Source organism: Rhipicephalus microplus, chromosome X (assembly GCF_043290135.1).
Source record: "Rhipicephalus microplus isolate Deutch F79 chromosome X, USDA_Rmic, whole genome shotgun sequence".
NCBI lineage: Eukaryota > Metazoa > Arthropoda > Arachnida > Ixodida > Ixodidae > Rhipicephalus > Rhipicephalus microplus.
The window spans coordinates 471552709-471569814 of record NC_134710.1 but is presented as its reverse complement, the minus strand read 5'-3'; the positions used below and the strand labels follow the sequence as shown (position 1 = coordinate 471569814).

General features: G+C 46.2%; 2 protein-coding genes across 8 annotated transcripts in view; one reads left to right on the top strand and one right to left on the bottom strand.

Moving 5' to 3' along the window:
- LOC119160815 (endoplasmic reticulum transmembrane helix translocase) overlaps positions 1-17106 on the top strand; it is a 520848-nt gene that overhangs the window by 336808 nt on the left and 166934 nt on the right. For all 7 annotated transcript variants that reach the window (XM_075881403.1, XM_037413063.2, XM_075881402.1 and 4 more), the window contains one exon: positions 6239-6414. In XM_075881403.1, coding sequence (XP_075737518.1) covers positions 6239-6414 — 176 coding nt within the window. The remainder of the gene's footprint in view (positions 1-6238; positions 6415-17106) is intronic.
- On the bottom strand, positions 4207-16831 carry LOC142777115 (uncharacterized). The gene is made up of 2 exons (XM_075881420.1): positions 13389-16831; positions 4207-4439 (listed from the first exon to the last, which is right to left on the bottom strand). The coding sequence occupies exons 1-2, from the start codon at positions 13846-13848 to the stop codon at positions 4432-4434; spliced, it is 468 nt and encodes a 155-aa protein (XP_075737535.1). The 5' UTR covers positions 13849-16831; the 3' UTR covers positions 4207-4431.

Sequence of the window (17106 nt, the reverse complement as noted above, 5' to 3'; positions counted from 1 at the left end):
TCAAACAAAAAGTAATACCCGTGCCACACGGGCAAAGAAAATGGCATTTACCCCCAAATGCCTTCAGATTTATTGCCATTCGCGCGGTGCCACACGGGCGAACGAAATGGCATTCGTCCGAATGCCATTCGCCACCAAATGCCTTTGCCAGAACTCAGTTGACTGTGAAATGCCTACTCTCGACGACACAACTCGCGAAGTGCGATTTACCTTAACGTAAGTAAAAGAAATCATATTCAGCTAAAAATAAAAATTCCCGTCTTTTATCTGCACTAAACTCTTAAAAAAGTGCTTTGAACGTTATACGAAGATCAGTTTGAAATGGTTTGAAATTAATTGAAATTTAATGTCCTGAAGCTGGCGCATAATAACTCGTCTCTGCTCCAGAATTATTCGCTCTTGAGCACGATGCTTTGCACGGAAACACACGAGTGCTGCCGTGAAAAAATGAACTCTGCGAACATCTTCTGAGAGATGCGACAGGTACGATGCGACAGGCGCCATTTTCTATTTACGCTGTGGATCTGACTATTGTTGGCTTAGGTTGCTACGGTCGGCTGCAACATCGTAAAACAAAGCAAGAAACTAAAACTCAGGGCAGCGTAATATGCTTATTTCTACATTTAATGATTATCTGATGTGTATGAACCTTGTAAACGCTTGTTTATTTTTTTATTGATACTCACCCAATGCTCACTTGGAAGGTGCTGCGATTGACATCATCAAGCCAAATGTCATTCGCTTTGGACGTGTAGCAGCGCCGCCGAAAAAAATGTCATTCGGCAACTGAAGGCCTTCGCCACCGAATGTCATTTTTTATGCCCGTGTGGCACGGATATAAACCACTAGTCTTGAACGAGCATGAAACAACGTGGGCATAGGGGAGGGGGGGGGGGGGGATCGCTTGAGTAGCAATAATGAACCTGACTATTAAGGGCGGTCGTAATGGCTGGCGTGCTTGCTATCGGCGAGTATCGGTGTGGTTTCAATGAGAAGTGACTGTGTGAAAAGAGCACTTTTCCCTGAAGCCGCCGTATTTGCTCGCACCAGTGTTTTGTAGGAGTTCCACGATATGGGGGGTTGGCTGCCAGCCTTTTTATAACATTGCAATTTTTTGATATCGCGTTCATTGCATTGCATTTAACGCGCTGTTGTGTTGGCAGAACTAACCGGCTAATCATGAAAGCTACCAGACTGCAAACTCTCAGCGTGGCACAAGACGAAAACGCATGACGAGTTAACCTCCGAAGATCCGTTGTCACCGTGTTCTCGAAGAGTTTCCGTCAGCGCCTAGTCTGACATCCCCACGATGGTGACGACACGGTTGTCCGAAATTTAGAAAAGTCATGGTTTTGCTGCACGCAAAAGTGAAGCAATGAATGCGATAGCAACAACATGGAATGTGACGCTGAGAACGGCAAGCATATCGAAACGTGCAGCACACTGCTCAAGCACAAATGACGCACAAAAACAACGCACACAGGACAACAGTGAACTAACCTTTACGGCTCAACACGTAACGCGCTGTTTAAACAAAAACGAAGCACAAAACGTAATCACAGGTACAGATATGAGTGCGAACTAACAAGTTCCCCAGTTGTTACTCCGCTGTGTTTGAAAAGCGCACTCTTTTCGCAAACCGCGCCTGTCCAACGAGCGAAGTGATCTTTGTGCGCCCGGAAACTAAACGGATCGTTCAGGTCAAAGTCGAGGGTGCGAGATTCTCCCCACCAAAGGATAAGCGCGCGTGCACAAGTACGCATGGGAGATAAGCGCGCGCCAGCGCATCGTGACGAGCTGGGCGCCCAGCGTGGGCTGCTTTTTTTTCTTTCTTTCTTGAGTTCTCATATACAGTCGAATCTCGATAATTGGAACTCGAAAAAGGCCGAAAATTTGTTCGAATCAAAAGAAGTTCAGATTAATGAAAGCTAAATAAATGGAGGGCTCTCCATGCAATTGCGCATGTGCATTGACCTAACACAGGAGGGGGAAGTTTAAGAAGACTTACATTTATTCACAAATCACAGGACATCCGTTAATAATTGAAGTAATCGGTTGATGCGCGTCTGTACACGTTTGCCTTGCAGCGAGTCAATCAATTTCGCACGCAGCTTGCAAAGCATTGCTATTTCGGCTTCGGCATTCTCCTGGCAAGAGAAGTTGCGTGCAGAAATGTCTAGCGCTGACACTTTCTAAAGACGACGACAACGACTGCTGCGTAGCGGAGCCTCCCGCTTTTCGCTACGCAGTCGCAGCATGGCCAGCACATGATGAGAAAGCAGGAGCGTTTCCACGCGGAGAGAAGCAGATCGGCATTTGAGAGAAAACCAACACTCCACGGCAACTTTTTTTTTGCTCTCTTCGCATGCGTCGTTGGAAGGAGATGGGTCACGTGGCAGGGAAGGGAAAGGGGGAAGCACATGAGAGACCCCCAACCACTGGCACGTGAGAGACCCCCCACCCCCCTCAAGGCGCAGAGCCGCGCTTCGCAAGGGGCAAGGGCTGCAGAAGATAGTGCCTTTTTCCTTCCTTCAACCACACATTCATTCAACCCAGTGATAGCTTTCTTTTTTTTCCCCTCTTTCTCTTCGCGCGCGGCGTTGGAAGGAGAAGGGTCTTTACGTGGCAGGGACGAAAAAGGGAGAAGCGTGATACGGGCGCGTCGCAGATTGGCATTTGAGAGCAAACATTCCACCGCAGCCTTTTTTTTTTCTTTTCACTTCCTTCGCGGACAGCGTTGAGGTGTCGCAGCTACCGCCGCGGGATTGGGGGGGTGCTGAGAACATTTTCGGAGCACGGTATGTTCGAATGAACCATCAGAAGTGCTTGGGCGTTCGAATTGCCGGGCGTTTTCGCCCATTGGAATACAAATAGCTTTGACGGTACCGCATTGTGAGTTCCAATTAACCAGAAGTTCGAATTAAGCGTGTTCGAAATAATGAGATTCGACTGTATATAGATACACATACAAAATAGCAAATTTAACAAACATTACGATTTTCTTTGTTAATTTGATTGAAAATAAATTTGAATTAACCGAAATTTCAGACCTCTAGCTTCCAATTACCGAGAATTCCTTCCTGTTGAACTGCATGCAAAACTGACGGACCCCCACTCCACTTCCAATTAACCGATAATTCCAATTAAGCGACTTCGAATTATCGGGAGTCGACTGTACCTGTTTCGTGAGCGCCTGTGTCATGTCTTCTTTTCTGTGACTGTTTTTTCACGCATTGATTCTCGGCATAAATCTATACCAGCTAGCCTGGTACACCTCTACTTCTCTCCGTTATGGGATCAATACCGAGTGATAGGCAAAAGAGGCAATGCGTTAACTAAACTTGACAATGGTTAGAAGCTGTCATTCAAGAACATCACTTGTTTTGTCTTTTAAATAAAAACTAGTGACGACAAACTACTGCCCTGATTACCGGCACTTTTTACTAGGAATACCTCCATTGTTTCCCTTTCAGTGCGGCTGGCTGCTTTTTTTTATAAATGTGGCTTCGTTCAACTGTTAAGTACTCCAGCACGCTTTGCAGAATACCAAATTTCACGGAATGAAATGCTCTTTCTAAAAAATATATGTTGTAGTGCAGCAAAAACATTTTGCAATCAATAAAAATGTGAGAAGTGTGTAGTTATTTTTGGTTGCCAGCTGATGAAGTGTGCAATAAAAACACTAAATATACAAAAATAGCCAAAAAAAAAAAGAAGATTGAGAATATGCATTTTGAAGATAACTAACCCAGCAACACTATGAAAAATAAATAATGTACAAATCATTTCTATTCACATAGACAGAGAAAATTGGAACCAAGGTGCTGCTTCAGCGCTTGTGCCATACAAATCATTTCTATTCACATAGACAGAGAAAATTGGAACCAAGGTGCTGCTTCAGCGCTTGTGCCATGCAGTGAAGCATTGTTGGTTTTTCATGAGACAGAAGTGAACTCGTACACTTTTTTCAGCAAATTTTTGTTTTGTTGTTTGCGATAAGAGTCTCTAGTTGTTCCAATAGAGATGGATGCTTGTGATGTGAATAATACCTTTATAAATCAGATGTCCAATGAGCTTTGCTATTTCGTCCAGCGTCACCTTTTTACATGAGTCACCTCACTCCTCATTGATTGGTGTTCTGTTGTATGCATCCAAGCATATTTCCTTACATTTTCACACATTGTATTCAAAAAAGACAATATCAAGCACTTATTTCCTTATATTTTCACACATTGTATATTAAAAAAACAATATCAAGCTCAGTTCTAACACATTTCGCCCTGCTCCGTAGTCGGGGGTCAAGATGGGCTCCAGTGGCCGTCTTGTCATGAGGGGAAGCTCTGCAGCCGGCGCCAGGACAGCGCGCTTCGGCGACAAGTGGACCTCGCACGTAACCAGAGTAGATATAAAATTGTGCACGAAGGTCTGCAGCTAGGCACCTGCGGTGGAGGAGACAATGTGAGGCCGTAAACAAAACAAACTCTGAACAGCTGCGGATGTCTTAGGTGAAGCAGAATATCGTCACCATAAAACTTGCAGCTGAAGTGCTGCCATCCTCGGACTCTAAGCTTGTCCTCACTCATTCCGGGTGCGGTTGCAAGAGAGTTTCGAGCGGCGCGAGTTTTTGCAGCGCAGATGTGCACCCATGCACGTGTGACGACGACGACTCTATAGAAGCGACTCTTGACACTGGGCGCGGCCCTGTGTCTGATATAACGATATAAGCAAAACCAAAGCTGCTGGAAAGTGACTGAGAAGGCCACCTCCTCACTGTGTACATGCGGCGGTGCTTTGGAAATACATTTTTGTAGAAGGAATTTTTTCCAACTTCTAGCAACAGCTCTCAATAGAATAGCTGGCTTAAATTTCTGGCAATTATTACTTCTCAACACTGTCAGATTGTGAAGCTGACATCTTAATTTGATACTTCACTTGCAAAGGTTCCTTTGATTACAGAACTTTGATGTTACTGTAGCATAAGCACGAGGGGCATCCACTTTTGTGAAGTTCGCCTGTCGTGTGCCTTTTTCCAACAGAATGCATACATTGGTTCATGCAAAAGTCTGTCAAGGATAACTATGTTGCCAAAACAGGCAAATTCGAATTGATTTTGAAACTTGAGTGGCTGGACTAACTTCTAGAAAGTTCTGGGTGCATGAGAAACGAATTCAACATGCCAAAATCGCCGATGCAAAGCATAGATCACCGGTGATCTATTTGAGTAGGTGTGGGAACGAAAGAGTTAAGTGTGGCTCAGAACCACAGCGCTTGTAGTGGTCTGCCATGCACCCCGTTCATGTCGCTGCAGATCGCTAAGCAGTACTTGTTATATTTTTTTACATCTTGCTACTATTTTATTGGATCTTATGGAGCCTTTAGCCATGCAATTGGACAAGTGCTAGTCTACTTGAATGGAATCAGTGAAGGGTTGACAGGCGGGGTAGTTGGTACAAATTCATAATGAAAAAATTGGAAGCGCAAACCAACGGGACACAAGAGAGGAGACAAACAAGCGCAGACTGAAACTCAGTTTATTCAGAGAAGAAATTATATACCAGAAAGATGAGAAAAGGAAACGACAGGAGAGAAGGTTTTACCATGATGAGGTGTCGTCCAGAAACGAGATTTCACAATCTAACAGTGATATAGATGGTACACTAACACAACTATCAATATTCTTTTTAATAAAAAAGGCTTCTGCAATCTCCTTAGTTTTCATGTCATGATGGCTGTATAAGACACGGTTTTAGTGCGCAGTCTATATCACTGTTAGATTGTGAAATCTCGTTTCTGGACGACACCTGATCATGGCGGAACCTTCTCTCCTGTTGTTTCCCTTTCTCATCTTTCTGGTATATAATTTCTTCTCTGAATAAACTGAGTTTCAGTCTGCGCTTGTTTGTCTCTTTTCTTGTGTCCCGTTGGTTTGCGCTTCCAATTTTTTCATTATGAATGGAATTAGTGTCTGATGTCATGCAGAAGTAATGGGTGATCATTATAGCATTGTTGCTCTTTGCAGTTTTATCGTAGAAAGCATCCGAGTTTTTTTCTCAGTGACTGAAAATTTAATTCGAAGTAAGCTCTGTATCTAGGTCATCGTCTCTTAATTTGTCCACTTTTGGTAAGTTTGCACCACGCACACTAGCCCGTACTTCTACATTGTGATTTTTTTTCCCCCATAGCTTGAAATGAGGCTGGTCGAGTATTGCCTCCTACATAGACTGCTATTGCTTTGCAGGCGACTGTGTCGTTCCCAGACGAGGCCGTGCCCCTGGTTTGAAGATCTTCAACCGCTTCCACTTCAGCAGTGCCCTGAAACGCATGTCGGTGGTGGCAGGGTTTGTGCCCCCCGGGGCGATGGAGACCACGTACATTGCGGCGGTTAAGGGGGCTCCGGAGACCCTCAAGAGCATGGTGAGCCACTGGAACATTTCTGTTTCTTGCATTACGGGACACTGTGCAAGGACATCTGTTACTGCAGTAACTATAATTGATATTCCTGTTACTGCTGTAATTATAATTGACATCCCTTTATTGTCACAGTGCCTTACTATTCCAGGTCACAAACAGCAGACATGTTATCAGCATGACACTACTGCATTTGTCACCAATAGCCGGTGTAGAGCTTTCAAGAAAGGAAAGTCGAAAGGGTACTGACATCAGTTTTTAAAGACCGAGTCTCCTTCATACAAATACAGAGACCACTCTGAGTACCCTATTTTTGCGCGTATAACCCGCACCAAAAACCCAAAAATTTCAGTGGCAAAGTGGAGGTGCGGATAATACGCGGGGTTTTTCCTATAGTGCTGCTTCACAGCAATGTGTGTTGTGCTGTGAAGGCTCTTAACAGTGTAGCGAAGGCTACGGAGGCGGTTTCCGCAAATTCGTGTTGCTTCGCAAGTAGCACGGCAGCCTGCGGCCGATTTTGGTTTCGCTTGCTTGCATCGTTGAAGTGTTTAGAAAAACATTTGGGGAGAGACAATTCGATTGTTCAGTGTAAAATCTCACTGTCACACCACAAGTATATTTTTTTGACGTTCGCGGCCGCTCAGTGACCCTCCACATGTTCCTACGTCACGGACGCCATGTTTACTTTTGGAAAGGGCTTGCCGAAAAGGTGGTGCTAAGAAAGTTCCATAATAAATAAAGCAGTATTTATTTCAGCAAGGCAAATGAGATATTATAGTGCCTATAGAGATATTATCAGTAAATTAATGTACCACTTTTTGATGCGGTAGCAGGCATGTATTTCGGTTCTGTTGTTTTCAGGGTGCTGTTACAGTGTACTAGAAGGGGTAGTGCTGTCAAGTTGTCGCCGAGTGTGAGCGCTCTTTACCTCGCTGGTACTGCTAGTTCTCCACATCTCGACCCGTTCGCCAAGCCTAAGTCTATCTGTTCTGTCACCATGAGTAGCGTACCGCGGCAGGCCTTCACAGCACAGAAAAAGATTAAGATCATTGCCGTCGCCGAGGAATTCGGAAATCGCAAAGCGGGTAGACGGCACGATGTGGACGAGTCCTGCGTGCGACTGTGGAGAAAGAAGAAAGAGAGCCTACAAGCCGCGCAACCGCGATCGTAGGTCATTTCGTGGCCCCAAGACCGGTGCCTACCCTGAGCTGGAGGCGGAGCTGGTAAAGTTCATCGAAGATGTGAGAAGCAGGGGTCACGCTGTATCGACCGAGATGGCCCAAGTGGAAGCGCGGCGACTTTCGAGGGAGCTAGGCCTACCTCACGAGTTCCGTGTGAGCCGCGGATGGCTGCACCGCTTTATGAAGCGGCAAGGGCTCTCAATCAGATGGCGGACTACAATATGTCAATGTTTGCCGGCTTCTTATGAGGAGAAGCTGCTCAAGTACCAGAGATATGTAATTGGCCTGCGAAAGCAGTACAATTACATTTTCTCGCAAATCGGCAATGTGGATGAACCTCCTGTTTATTTTGAAATGCCGTTGGACACAACGATTGAGAAGACGGGCAGCAGTTCGGTGAGCGTGCTGACCGGCGGGAACACGAAACTGCGCATCACAGTCTTGCTTTGTGCCCTCGCCGACAGCACGCAACTGCGACCGTACGTCATCTTGAAAAGGAAAACTCTACCAAAGGTTAATTTGCCTGCCGGTGTGGTGGTGCGCGCACACGAGAACGCGTGGATGAACAGTGACTTGTTCGTAGACTGGATCAAGACGGTATGGGAGAAGAGGCCCGGTGGTAAGCTCGCAAAGAGGTCCATGCTCGTTCTTGACTCGTTCCGCGGCCACACAACTGAGGAAATGAAGGACTGCTTTTCACGCAACGGCACCGACTTAGTTGTTATACCCGGTGGAATGACGCCAATGTTGTAGCCTCTAGATGTGTCGCTTAACAAGCCCTTCAAAGCGCATGTCAAGCGCTATTACGCCGAGTGGATGGCTGAAGGCTGCTACGACTTGACGCCGACAGGACGAGTCCGAAGGCCTGATATTGCCCTATTCTGCAAGTGGATTGTCGAGGCATGGAAGGCCATTCAAGGTGAGATGGTGCGAAAAAGTTTCAAGAAATGCTGAATCACAAACAACATGGTTGGAACCGAAGATGACCTTGTGCATAATTGTGAGGACTGGGGCTCAAGTGATAGCTCTAGCGAGAGCAGTGACAGTGAGTGAATTGTGACTGGCCTTGCAGACAGCGTATTCTGCTTGCTAATTAAAGCTTTTTCTGTCTACATTTGTGCTTTGTTGCTTGAGCAGTAGCTTTTGTGCAGCCTTTCCTGCATATCAAATGTGCGGGCAATACGCGAGGATTTTTTTTCTTTCTCGGTTAGCTGAAAGTGGGGGTGCGGATTATATGCAGGGGCGGGTTATACGCGCAAAAATATGGTACATAAGTGGAAAGCTCAGTAAGTGCTGATAAGATATTTTTAGAGCTGTGCAAATAGAAAAATTTTAGGTGTGAAGCCAATTCGAATATTGAAGTGCAAGTGTGAATCGAATAGAACAGTTTTAGAATATCTCCCAGATATTTCTGAAATATTTTTCTTATACTCCAAAGCGAAATTGCAGAAAAAAAAAATTTGAAGAGGATTTCTAAGCATATTCTTATGAGATAGCAAGATGAAAGTGTTTCTTTTGGCTATGTTGTGGAAGCACTGGTGGGGTGGTGTCACATGATTGTTTTATGAAGAACAAGGCAATGGAGAGGCTTGATTGTATTTTTGTACATGAACCAAAGTATTGCCGACAACACTTTTACACATGAAACACGAAAGTGCCATTTCCTCAGCCTCTCCTCCTTTATGTGGAAGCCCAACAGATGTGGCAGACAAGGTTGTGCTCCTTTCGAGTTAAGTTCAAAATCTGCCTCGTAGACATCAATATGTAAGAATACCTGAAATTTTGGATGGTAGAAGTCTTTGGTGTTCGATTTTTTTTTAAAAGATCATTAGCTTATATATGGATACTAGAAAGCCTAAGGAGTGCAACGCTGCAAGCTGATCGATAATTGAATGAGTACTTCTCGAGGTACAGCACAATAAAGTTCATTGCATGTAACCAAAAACAAATATTTTTATATAAAATAAAAAAAATCAAACTACTCATTAAAAACCAGCTCTCAGCATTGTTTTTTGTGCACATTTAGCTACACTGTCAAAAGCAATCACAGCTTTAGCTGTCCTAAGTCCACTTTTACCGAACAAGCACAAGAAAAGGGTAAAAAACTGCTTCGAGAACACTGCTGTTGAAACTTTATTTTGCCGTTTCAAGTGAAAAATACGACACGCATACTTTTAGTCAGTTCATGTGCACCGCGAATGTAATAGGACTGATTGTTTGCACGAGCGTGTCGTTTCTTCTAGTCCTGTAGCAAGTTGTCGCCGTGTACTCGTCTGCCACAAGGCCGCTTATTAGTTCAATCACTGTACTGACGGCGATATGCAACGAATGTGCGCGCGTCATCCCCGATCCGTTGAATAACACGGCAATGTTTTCCGGCTTGTCCAGAATGAGTTACCCATAAATGTCGCGAACCAAACTTGCACCCTCGATCACCGATTTCGAGGCTACACGAGTGCCGAGTTGTCAGTTTCCTTTTTCACGTAAGACTTTTCACGTAAGATTTTCGAGCGGAGACCACGTCAAAGTTGCAAACTCGTCGTCAAAGCAGTCTACCTGTTGCCAGTAGCCTCCATTACACGTGCGGCGAGTACACTCACCGCGAACGGATTGACTTTCTGTTGTTTGTCGACGTGCGGCGTACTCCACTCTGATGACCTGTCGCGCAATTCAAGGTTCTTTCGTCAGGCGGGGGGAACCGCGGCATCGGCGCGTTTAGTGATAAGACTGCGCTTCCGTTCCTTCACTACAAAAATTGATATCTCTTGTAGCTTCACTTCTGCTTTTTACTTGGCGTTCTCTAACTGATGAGGCTGCAAAACAGTAACGTTGTTAGCAACTAACGGGCTCGTATGTGAGTTAGGCCTACACCGGTGACTCGGCGACCGCCGTTGACCGCAGCGAGTTCGTTATCCTTGTTGTCCTGAGCCATAGCGGGGCTCTTTCTGAAGTTCACAGCAAACGAACGATCGCCACACCTGCTTCACAAATTACTTTAACATGAAACTTCTTTACTGCCGCAGGCAGTCAGTAGCACCATGAAAAATTGGCGCATGTCCGTGTGCGTCACGATGGTGAAGCAGACGCCGTAAACACCACTTGGCCAATCAAATGCCTAGGTTTTGTCACATGCCCGAAGCAGCCGATAGAATCGCGCGCTAGTGCTTCTCGATGACGCGTTTTTGTTAAAAAACCAATGAGCAAGGCATGCCAGCGGTGGCGTGAAATTGAAGATGAAGAACGACCCTTCCAAACGAGACCAAGATGAACACGATAGCTCATGTATAACGGCAATAGTTCGGCACGGAAAAAGCGCGATTTTAGCGTCAATTTGTGCTTACATTCATCGCATAGGGATGTTATAAATTGATTTTGCACCAGAAATAATGACACAAGAAGCTAGAAACTTCTCAGATAGGTGCAAAAATAGGTATAGATTCCGAAAATGTCAGCTTCAAAAAGTTGATTTTTTTTTGCGATTTTTGGACTTCTAAGACCCGTGTCACCCCTTACTGTGTTCCCAATGGAGCCACATAGTGGAGTGGCCGTGGGAACATCATTATATGTTGTGTGAGCACGTTATGGAAAGCTCATACCGTGTTGTGATGTCAGGGTGCTGTAGGAACTAGCTTTTAAAAGCATGTAATAAATTTTGTGGCATGCACCCACACTTGCCAGTATGTATTCTAGGCTTTTCGTGACTTGGTCTTTTATTTGACGTAAAAAAAATGGTAAATTTTAATTTCAGTACCCATATAAGGGGTGAAGAGGCACTTAGCCATCAGGCATCTTATTATTTAAGCTAGGGTGATGAAAACTTATGAGATTGTGTATTTACATGTGCAGATGTCAAATATGAAGTCAGTTTTTAGTACCTTTTACCATTTTGTTTTTAATTAGTCATTAATTAAATGTTATTTTAATCACCTTTTCAGTAAATTGGCTGTACAGATCTTGTTAATTAAATGTCATTCCATTTTACAATCAGCCAAGAGTGCAAAAAGCAAGTTTCATGGCTCTAGCTTTCCTACAACAAAAGTTATGAAGTTTAGAAGTTCATCCTTCCATTATCAAAGAACAATAATTTTTGTATTTTACTTTTTCTAACAATTTATGGAGTCCTATAGTTCCATATGGCACTTTCCTGCACTCACTAAGCATCCAGCTTCTCAGCAAGACAAAAATTATCAAATTCCAGTGTACCAAAGCTAAGAAGCGCTTGTCAGAAGAAGGAAAGGTGGCCAAAAAACTGAAATTGAGAAAATGGCAAAAAACAAAGCTCTGTATATTCAAGGAATTCTACACAAACAAAAATGCTTCTCTTTGCATATAAAGGCCTCAGAAAGCACCAGGACAGTAGTCTTTGTCACACTTTTGTCGTCGCCACCGCTTTGCTTGTGGCAGGAACCTGGAAGATGCTGAATGCTTTCGCTTGGCGCTCATGATCTGACGAGAATCCTTCTCTTCTGCCTGTCGCTCGCTCATGGAGTTTTGCTCTAGCTGAAGTTCTTTGAGGATATGTATGGAGGCTTCTTTCATTCCTGAATTGAAGCGCATCACGGCCTCAGCAACTGCAGTCTCAGCAGCTATGAGTGAAGCATGCTTCTCTTTAGGCATTAGAGACCATATGACAGAATGGAGTGCCTTGTTTTGTGTCTTGCCTCTTTGGCAGCGTTTTAGCAGCTCCTTGTCACAAAGTCGCTCGTAGACTGGAAGTAGTGCATCAAGTACATTTTGTGGGAAGTTATAGGTGTGTCTTTGCAACGGTTCTCCCCTTGCAGCAGCAACATTCTGCTTGCACCATGAGTCACTGCCACTTGGGCACAAGGTGTGGTTGGACCTTTCATCAGTCGATGTCACATGATAATATGTGGCCATGGCTGCCCGGTGCATTGCATCTACATCACCAACATTGGACTTCAGAGCCCAGCCATAGTATCTCGACAATTTCTTCTATGACATCACCTGTCAAGCGGCCTCTTCCGCTCAGTGTTTCACCAGAATCTTTATGCTTTTGAACAAGATTGCGTAGTGCAGTACCCATTCGTTTTTGGACATGGTTTATACAGTCCTCTTTTTGAACCTGTATGAAACCGTAAACTGTTGAGTCTTCAACAGCACGAAATGATGTACTGTCCCCATCACACAGCATCACTGTGTACTGCAAGTTGTGACGGGAAATTGAGCGTTCAAAGAGAGTGACTGCTGCCTCCACTTCCATGTGCCCTGATTTGCACTGTGTATTTTTCTGGCAGATGCGCATTGACTCCCAAACCAAGTAATTTGGGTGCTCTTTTGGTGGTGCGCACTTGCAGCTGGCACAAACATTTGACAGGACAACATAGTCTAAAACATAGCCAGAAAACAGCTCTATAACAACACCCACACTAATGTGCGACAGGTGGCCTCTGGTCATCTATGTGCCATCATAACAGATGGCCACATTACCGGGGTTGTCAAAGCACAGATCTTTGTATAATGTTTTCACTGACATGGTGCAATCAGAGAGGACCTTGCCTGCAGCTCTTGTTGCCGCAGGATTCAGTTTATTTTTCAAATTGCTCTGATAGCTTTTGTAGTGAAGTCCCCTGTGAGAAATTTCCATTACAGAGAAGATGTCGTTTAGGGCTGCCTGGCCATTTCCTGTGCTTTGCACGGCACGAGACGCACTGATATTGACTTCAAATGCAGCGCATTTAGCCTGACTGGGTGCTCTCCTAGAGCTCCACTCACCGTCAACAAGTCCACCGTTGCGGCACTCTGAAATCAGCTTTATTGCAAGTCCATATTCACACTCACCTTTTTCAATAGAAATGGTCCCACTGCATGTCCGGCATTTAGTCGTTCTTTCAAGAAGCTTGTTTATTGCGGATAAGTCGACGATCCCGTAGGTAGCCGCCGACGGGTCAGAGTCCTCGCGCGCTGTCGCGAGCGTTCGCAGTTTGCGCTCGCTCGCCGAAATTGCCGATAAGCTGCTGATCTTATCATCACTCACTTTCTGCTGTGGCGCACGATCGGCGATCGTCAAAAAGGTTGCGTCTTTCCTTATGTGCTGCCTATCGCCGACGTCGTCCGAGGCGGCCGGAGAAGCGGGTGGAGATGTCGGCGTTTCATCCGACGGATCGTGTTCCGTCGCCGCACCGTCCTGCACTAGGTGTGCGTCGGATATACCTGCACCATTATCTCTTTTTGCCGTAGATTTCTTGCGCTTTCTTCCAAACTTGTGAGCGGTGCAAAACTTGCGATACGGCTTCGGCATGATGAAAGGTTCAAGCCAGGTTCAAAACGGGGCCGAGAGCATAGGCCTAACGCACTGGCCCGGTGGCTGCGGCGCGCTTTGTCGGGCTGATTCGCCGGCGTGCCTGAATGTGCAGACTTGAGAAACGCTTGCTCCAATTTCTCGCTAGCTCGCGTGAGTTCAGGAAGCCGAGGAGAACAATAACATGTGAGCGAGATACAATTGCCGCTTCACGTGCGCTCTACTGCCGCACGCAGCAGACAGATCGGGAAAATGCGGCCGAGAGCGTAAGCCTACAGCACTGTCCCGGCGGCTTCGTCGAGCTCGTTCAGCATCGTACTAGTATACCGCCGCATACCGCCGCACGTAGAGACTATACAGAGATGCTTGCTCTAATTTCTCGCCAGCTCACGCTAGTTCAGGAAGCCGACGAGTACAAAGTGACATACACACGCCGCTTCGCGTGCGCTCCGTTGCCGCACGCAGCAGACAGCTCTGGAGACCCGGCGAATTGGAAGGCGTGAATTAGTCACGTATGCTCACCGCACGAATAGGCTCACGTGACGGGGCTTTTTTTTTTACACTGATTCATGGCGTGCTTACTGAGTGGACAAAGACAAGCGCGGCGGGGTATGAAAGAAAAGGGGCGGCTCTTTTGAGTGTGACCAAGACGGCTGCTGTAGCAAGCGTAGAATGGCAACACCGCGGCGCTGAAAAAGCCCATTTTTCACGCATCCATCGCCAAAAATTAAACTCACTAACGTCACATAAACTACTCTTATGGCTAAATTACCAATCTAGGACGCATGAAAATTGGCGAGATCATGCAGTGATAGTGGGAGAATCCAAATATAGCATTTTCAAAAAATCGTATTGTTTAGCGATTTTCGGTTTCAAGGACCCTATTCTCCCCTTAAGCAAGCCAGGTGTTTATGGTTGCACTATAAAAAGCATTCGAAAGTTTGTGTTTGTTTGAAACTAGTTTTATGAGCACAGTGGTACAGTTAAACCTGGATATAACGAAATTGATGAATTCCCCGAAAAATTCATTATAAAGAGGTTTTTGTTATATGCAGGTTCAGTATGAAAATTCGAAAAATAAGCGTACAATATAAATAAAAGGGGGCCTGAAGGCAGAGCTAACCCCTAACTTTCATTTTACAGTTAAAAAAACTGCGTTTTTATTGCGACAGCAAATATATGGACACTCACGGCGGGTTCTTGCTTTCGCCGCCATGTTCCGCCACAAGTCCAGATTGACACATGCCCCCGCGCATTGCTACTTTCACAAGCAGGTAAAAGCGCGCGAGCGCTGCTGATGCAGAAATCACATGAGTCGGCGCATCCCTATCGCCTGGAAAGTGCATAACATCTCCCACGTGTTAGAACTGCCATCGAATGCTTAAACAGAAACTAAACCACCTGTTTTAAACGAGCATGAAACAACGTGGGGAGGGGGGGATCGCTTGAGTAGCAGTAATGAACTTGGATTTTAAGGGCGGTCGAATTCGCTTGCGTGCTTGCTATCTCCGAAAGTATCAGTGCGGTTTCAACGCGAAGGGACTGTGTGAAAAGAGCAAACGCAAACGTTCCTCTCAAAGGCGATTGTCCCCACTGAACGATAAGCCTGCATGCACAAGCATCTAACCCCCCTCTCCCTCCTCTGCATTCGCGGGTCAAAGTACGCGTGCGAGATAAGCGGCCGTCGGCACATCGTGACAAGCTGAGCGCCGAGCGGGGGCGGCTTTTTTTTCTTCTTGAGTTTACATATATTGTGAGACGACGTCAGGTACGAAGGAGCGACCGTTTTATTGTCAACCCAGACGCGCGAGCCAGCAACCGAACAAGCAGCGAGCCGCTACGATGATGATGATCACGGTGCTTTGTATGCGCAGGTGAAAGTGAAAATGATGAGCAACACAATCAGCGCTCACACTATTTCCCCCCTACACGAAAGCGGTCTGCAAGACGTTCATTTAGTAAGTGTATGAGCGCTGGATATAAGGTTTCAGGCGAGACACATGGACGATCTCGGTCCCGCGACGACGGCGATCAGAAGCCGAAGTAACCGGCGCGACGCGATAATTTACGGCCGATGTTCGTTCAAGCACGGTGTAAGGACCCAGGTATCTGTGAATGAATTTTTCACAGAGGCCGGGTGTGCGAACAGGTGTCCAGAGGAGCACTTCGTCGCCTGGGTAGAATGACACAACTCGACGTGTCGCATCACAACGAACTTTGCGCTGGGCCTGAATGGTAGAGGTGTTGGCGCGGGCGATTGTGCGGCAGTGGTTGACACGGGCAGCGAATTCTTCCGGAAGGGACGCAGATGGGACAGAAGGCGTGGACAAAAAGCTGGTGTCTAGAACAAAAGATGGTGCACGGCCATACACAAGAAAAAACGGGCTGTAACTTGTAGTGCGTTGTATGGCAGTGTTATAGGCAAACGTGACGAAAGGTAGTATTGTGTCCCAGTTCTTGTGATCGGGTTGGACATACATAGAGATCATGTCTGACAAAGTTCTATGAAAACGCTCAGTAAGACCATTGGTTTGCGGATGATATGCCGAGGTGGTCTTATGGATTGTGTCAGAGGCCTGTAAAACTTCAGCGAGCACACGAGAAAGAAATGTCTTGCCACGGTCACTCAGGAGAACACGAGGGGCGCCGTGGCGCAGGATAATGTCACGCAGAACAAAGTCGGCTACTTCGCTGGCAGCTCCAGTAGGAAGAGCTGCCGTCTCAGCGTAGCGAGTAAGATGGTCTACGGCAGTAACAATCCAGCGGTGACCGGCGGCGGTAAGCGGAAGGGGTCCGTATAAGTCTATGCCGACGAACTCGAAGGGAGCGGATGGGCACGGGAGAGGCTGTAGAGGGCCGGCGGGAAGAGATGTCGAACGTTTTCGGTGTTGACATGATGAACAGGAAGTGACGTACCTGGAAACACTAGTGGAGAGGCCAGGCCAGAAGCAGCGAGTCTTAATGCGATCGTAGGTTTTATGAAAACCCAAGTGGCCAGCCGTCGGGTCGTCATGAAAGGCTTCTAAGACTTGGAGTCGAAGTGAGCGAGGTATGACCGGGACCCATCGGCTACCGAGAGGATGGTAAGTTTGTCGAAGTAGCGTTCCGTCATGAAGTTTGAAACGCGTGAGTTGTCGTCGCAAGCGGCTGTTGGGAGCACGAGATGAGCCGGTGAGCCGATCGATGATTGTACGGCAGTATGTGTCTGCACGTTGGAGCGAGGTGAGGTCTGCGGATTGAAGGAAGTCATCCGGTGCA

What these genes read in the sequence shown, in the direction of transcription:
- LOC142777115 (XM_075881420.1), bottom strand. Translation starts at nt 13,848, where the DNA reads ATGCCGAAGCCGTATCGCAAGTTTTGCACCGCTCACAAGTTTGGAAGA.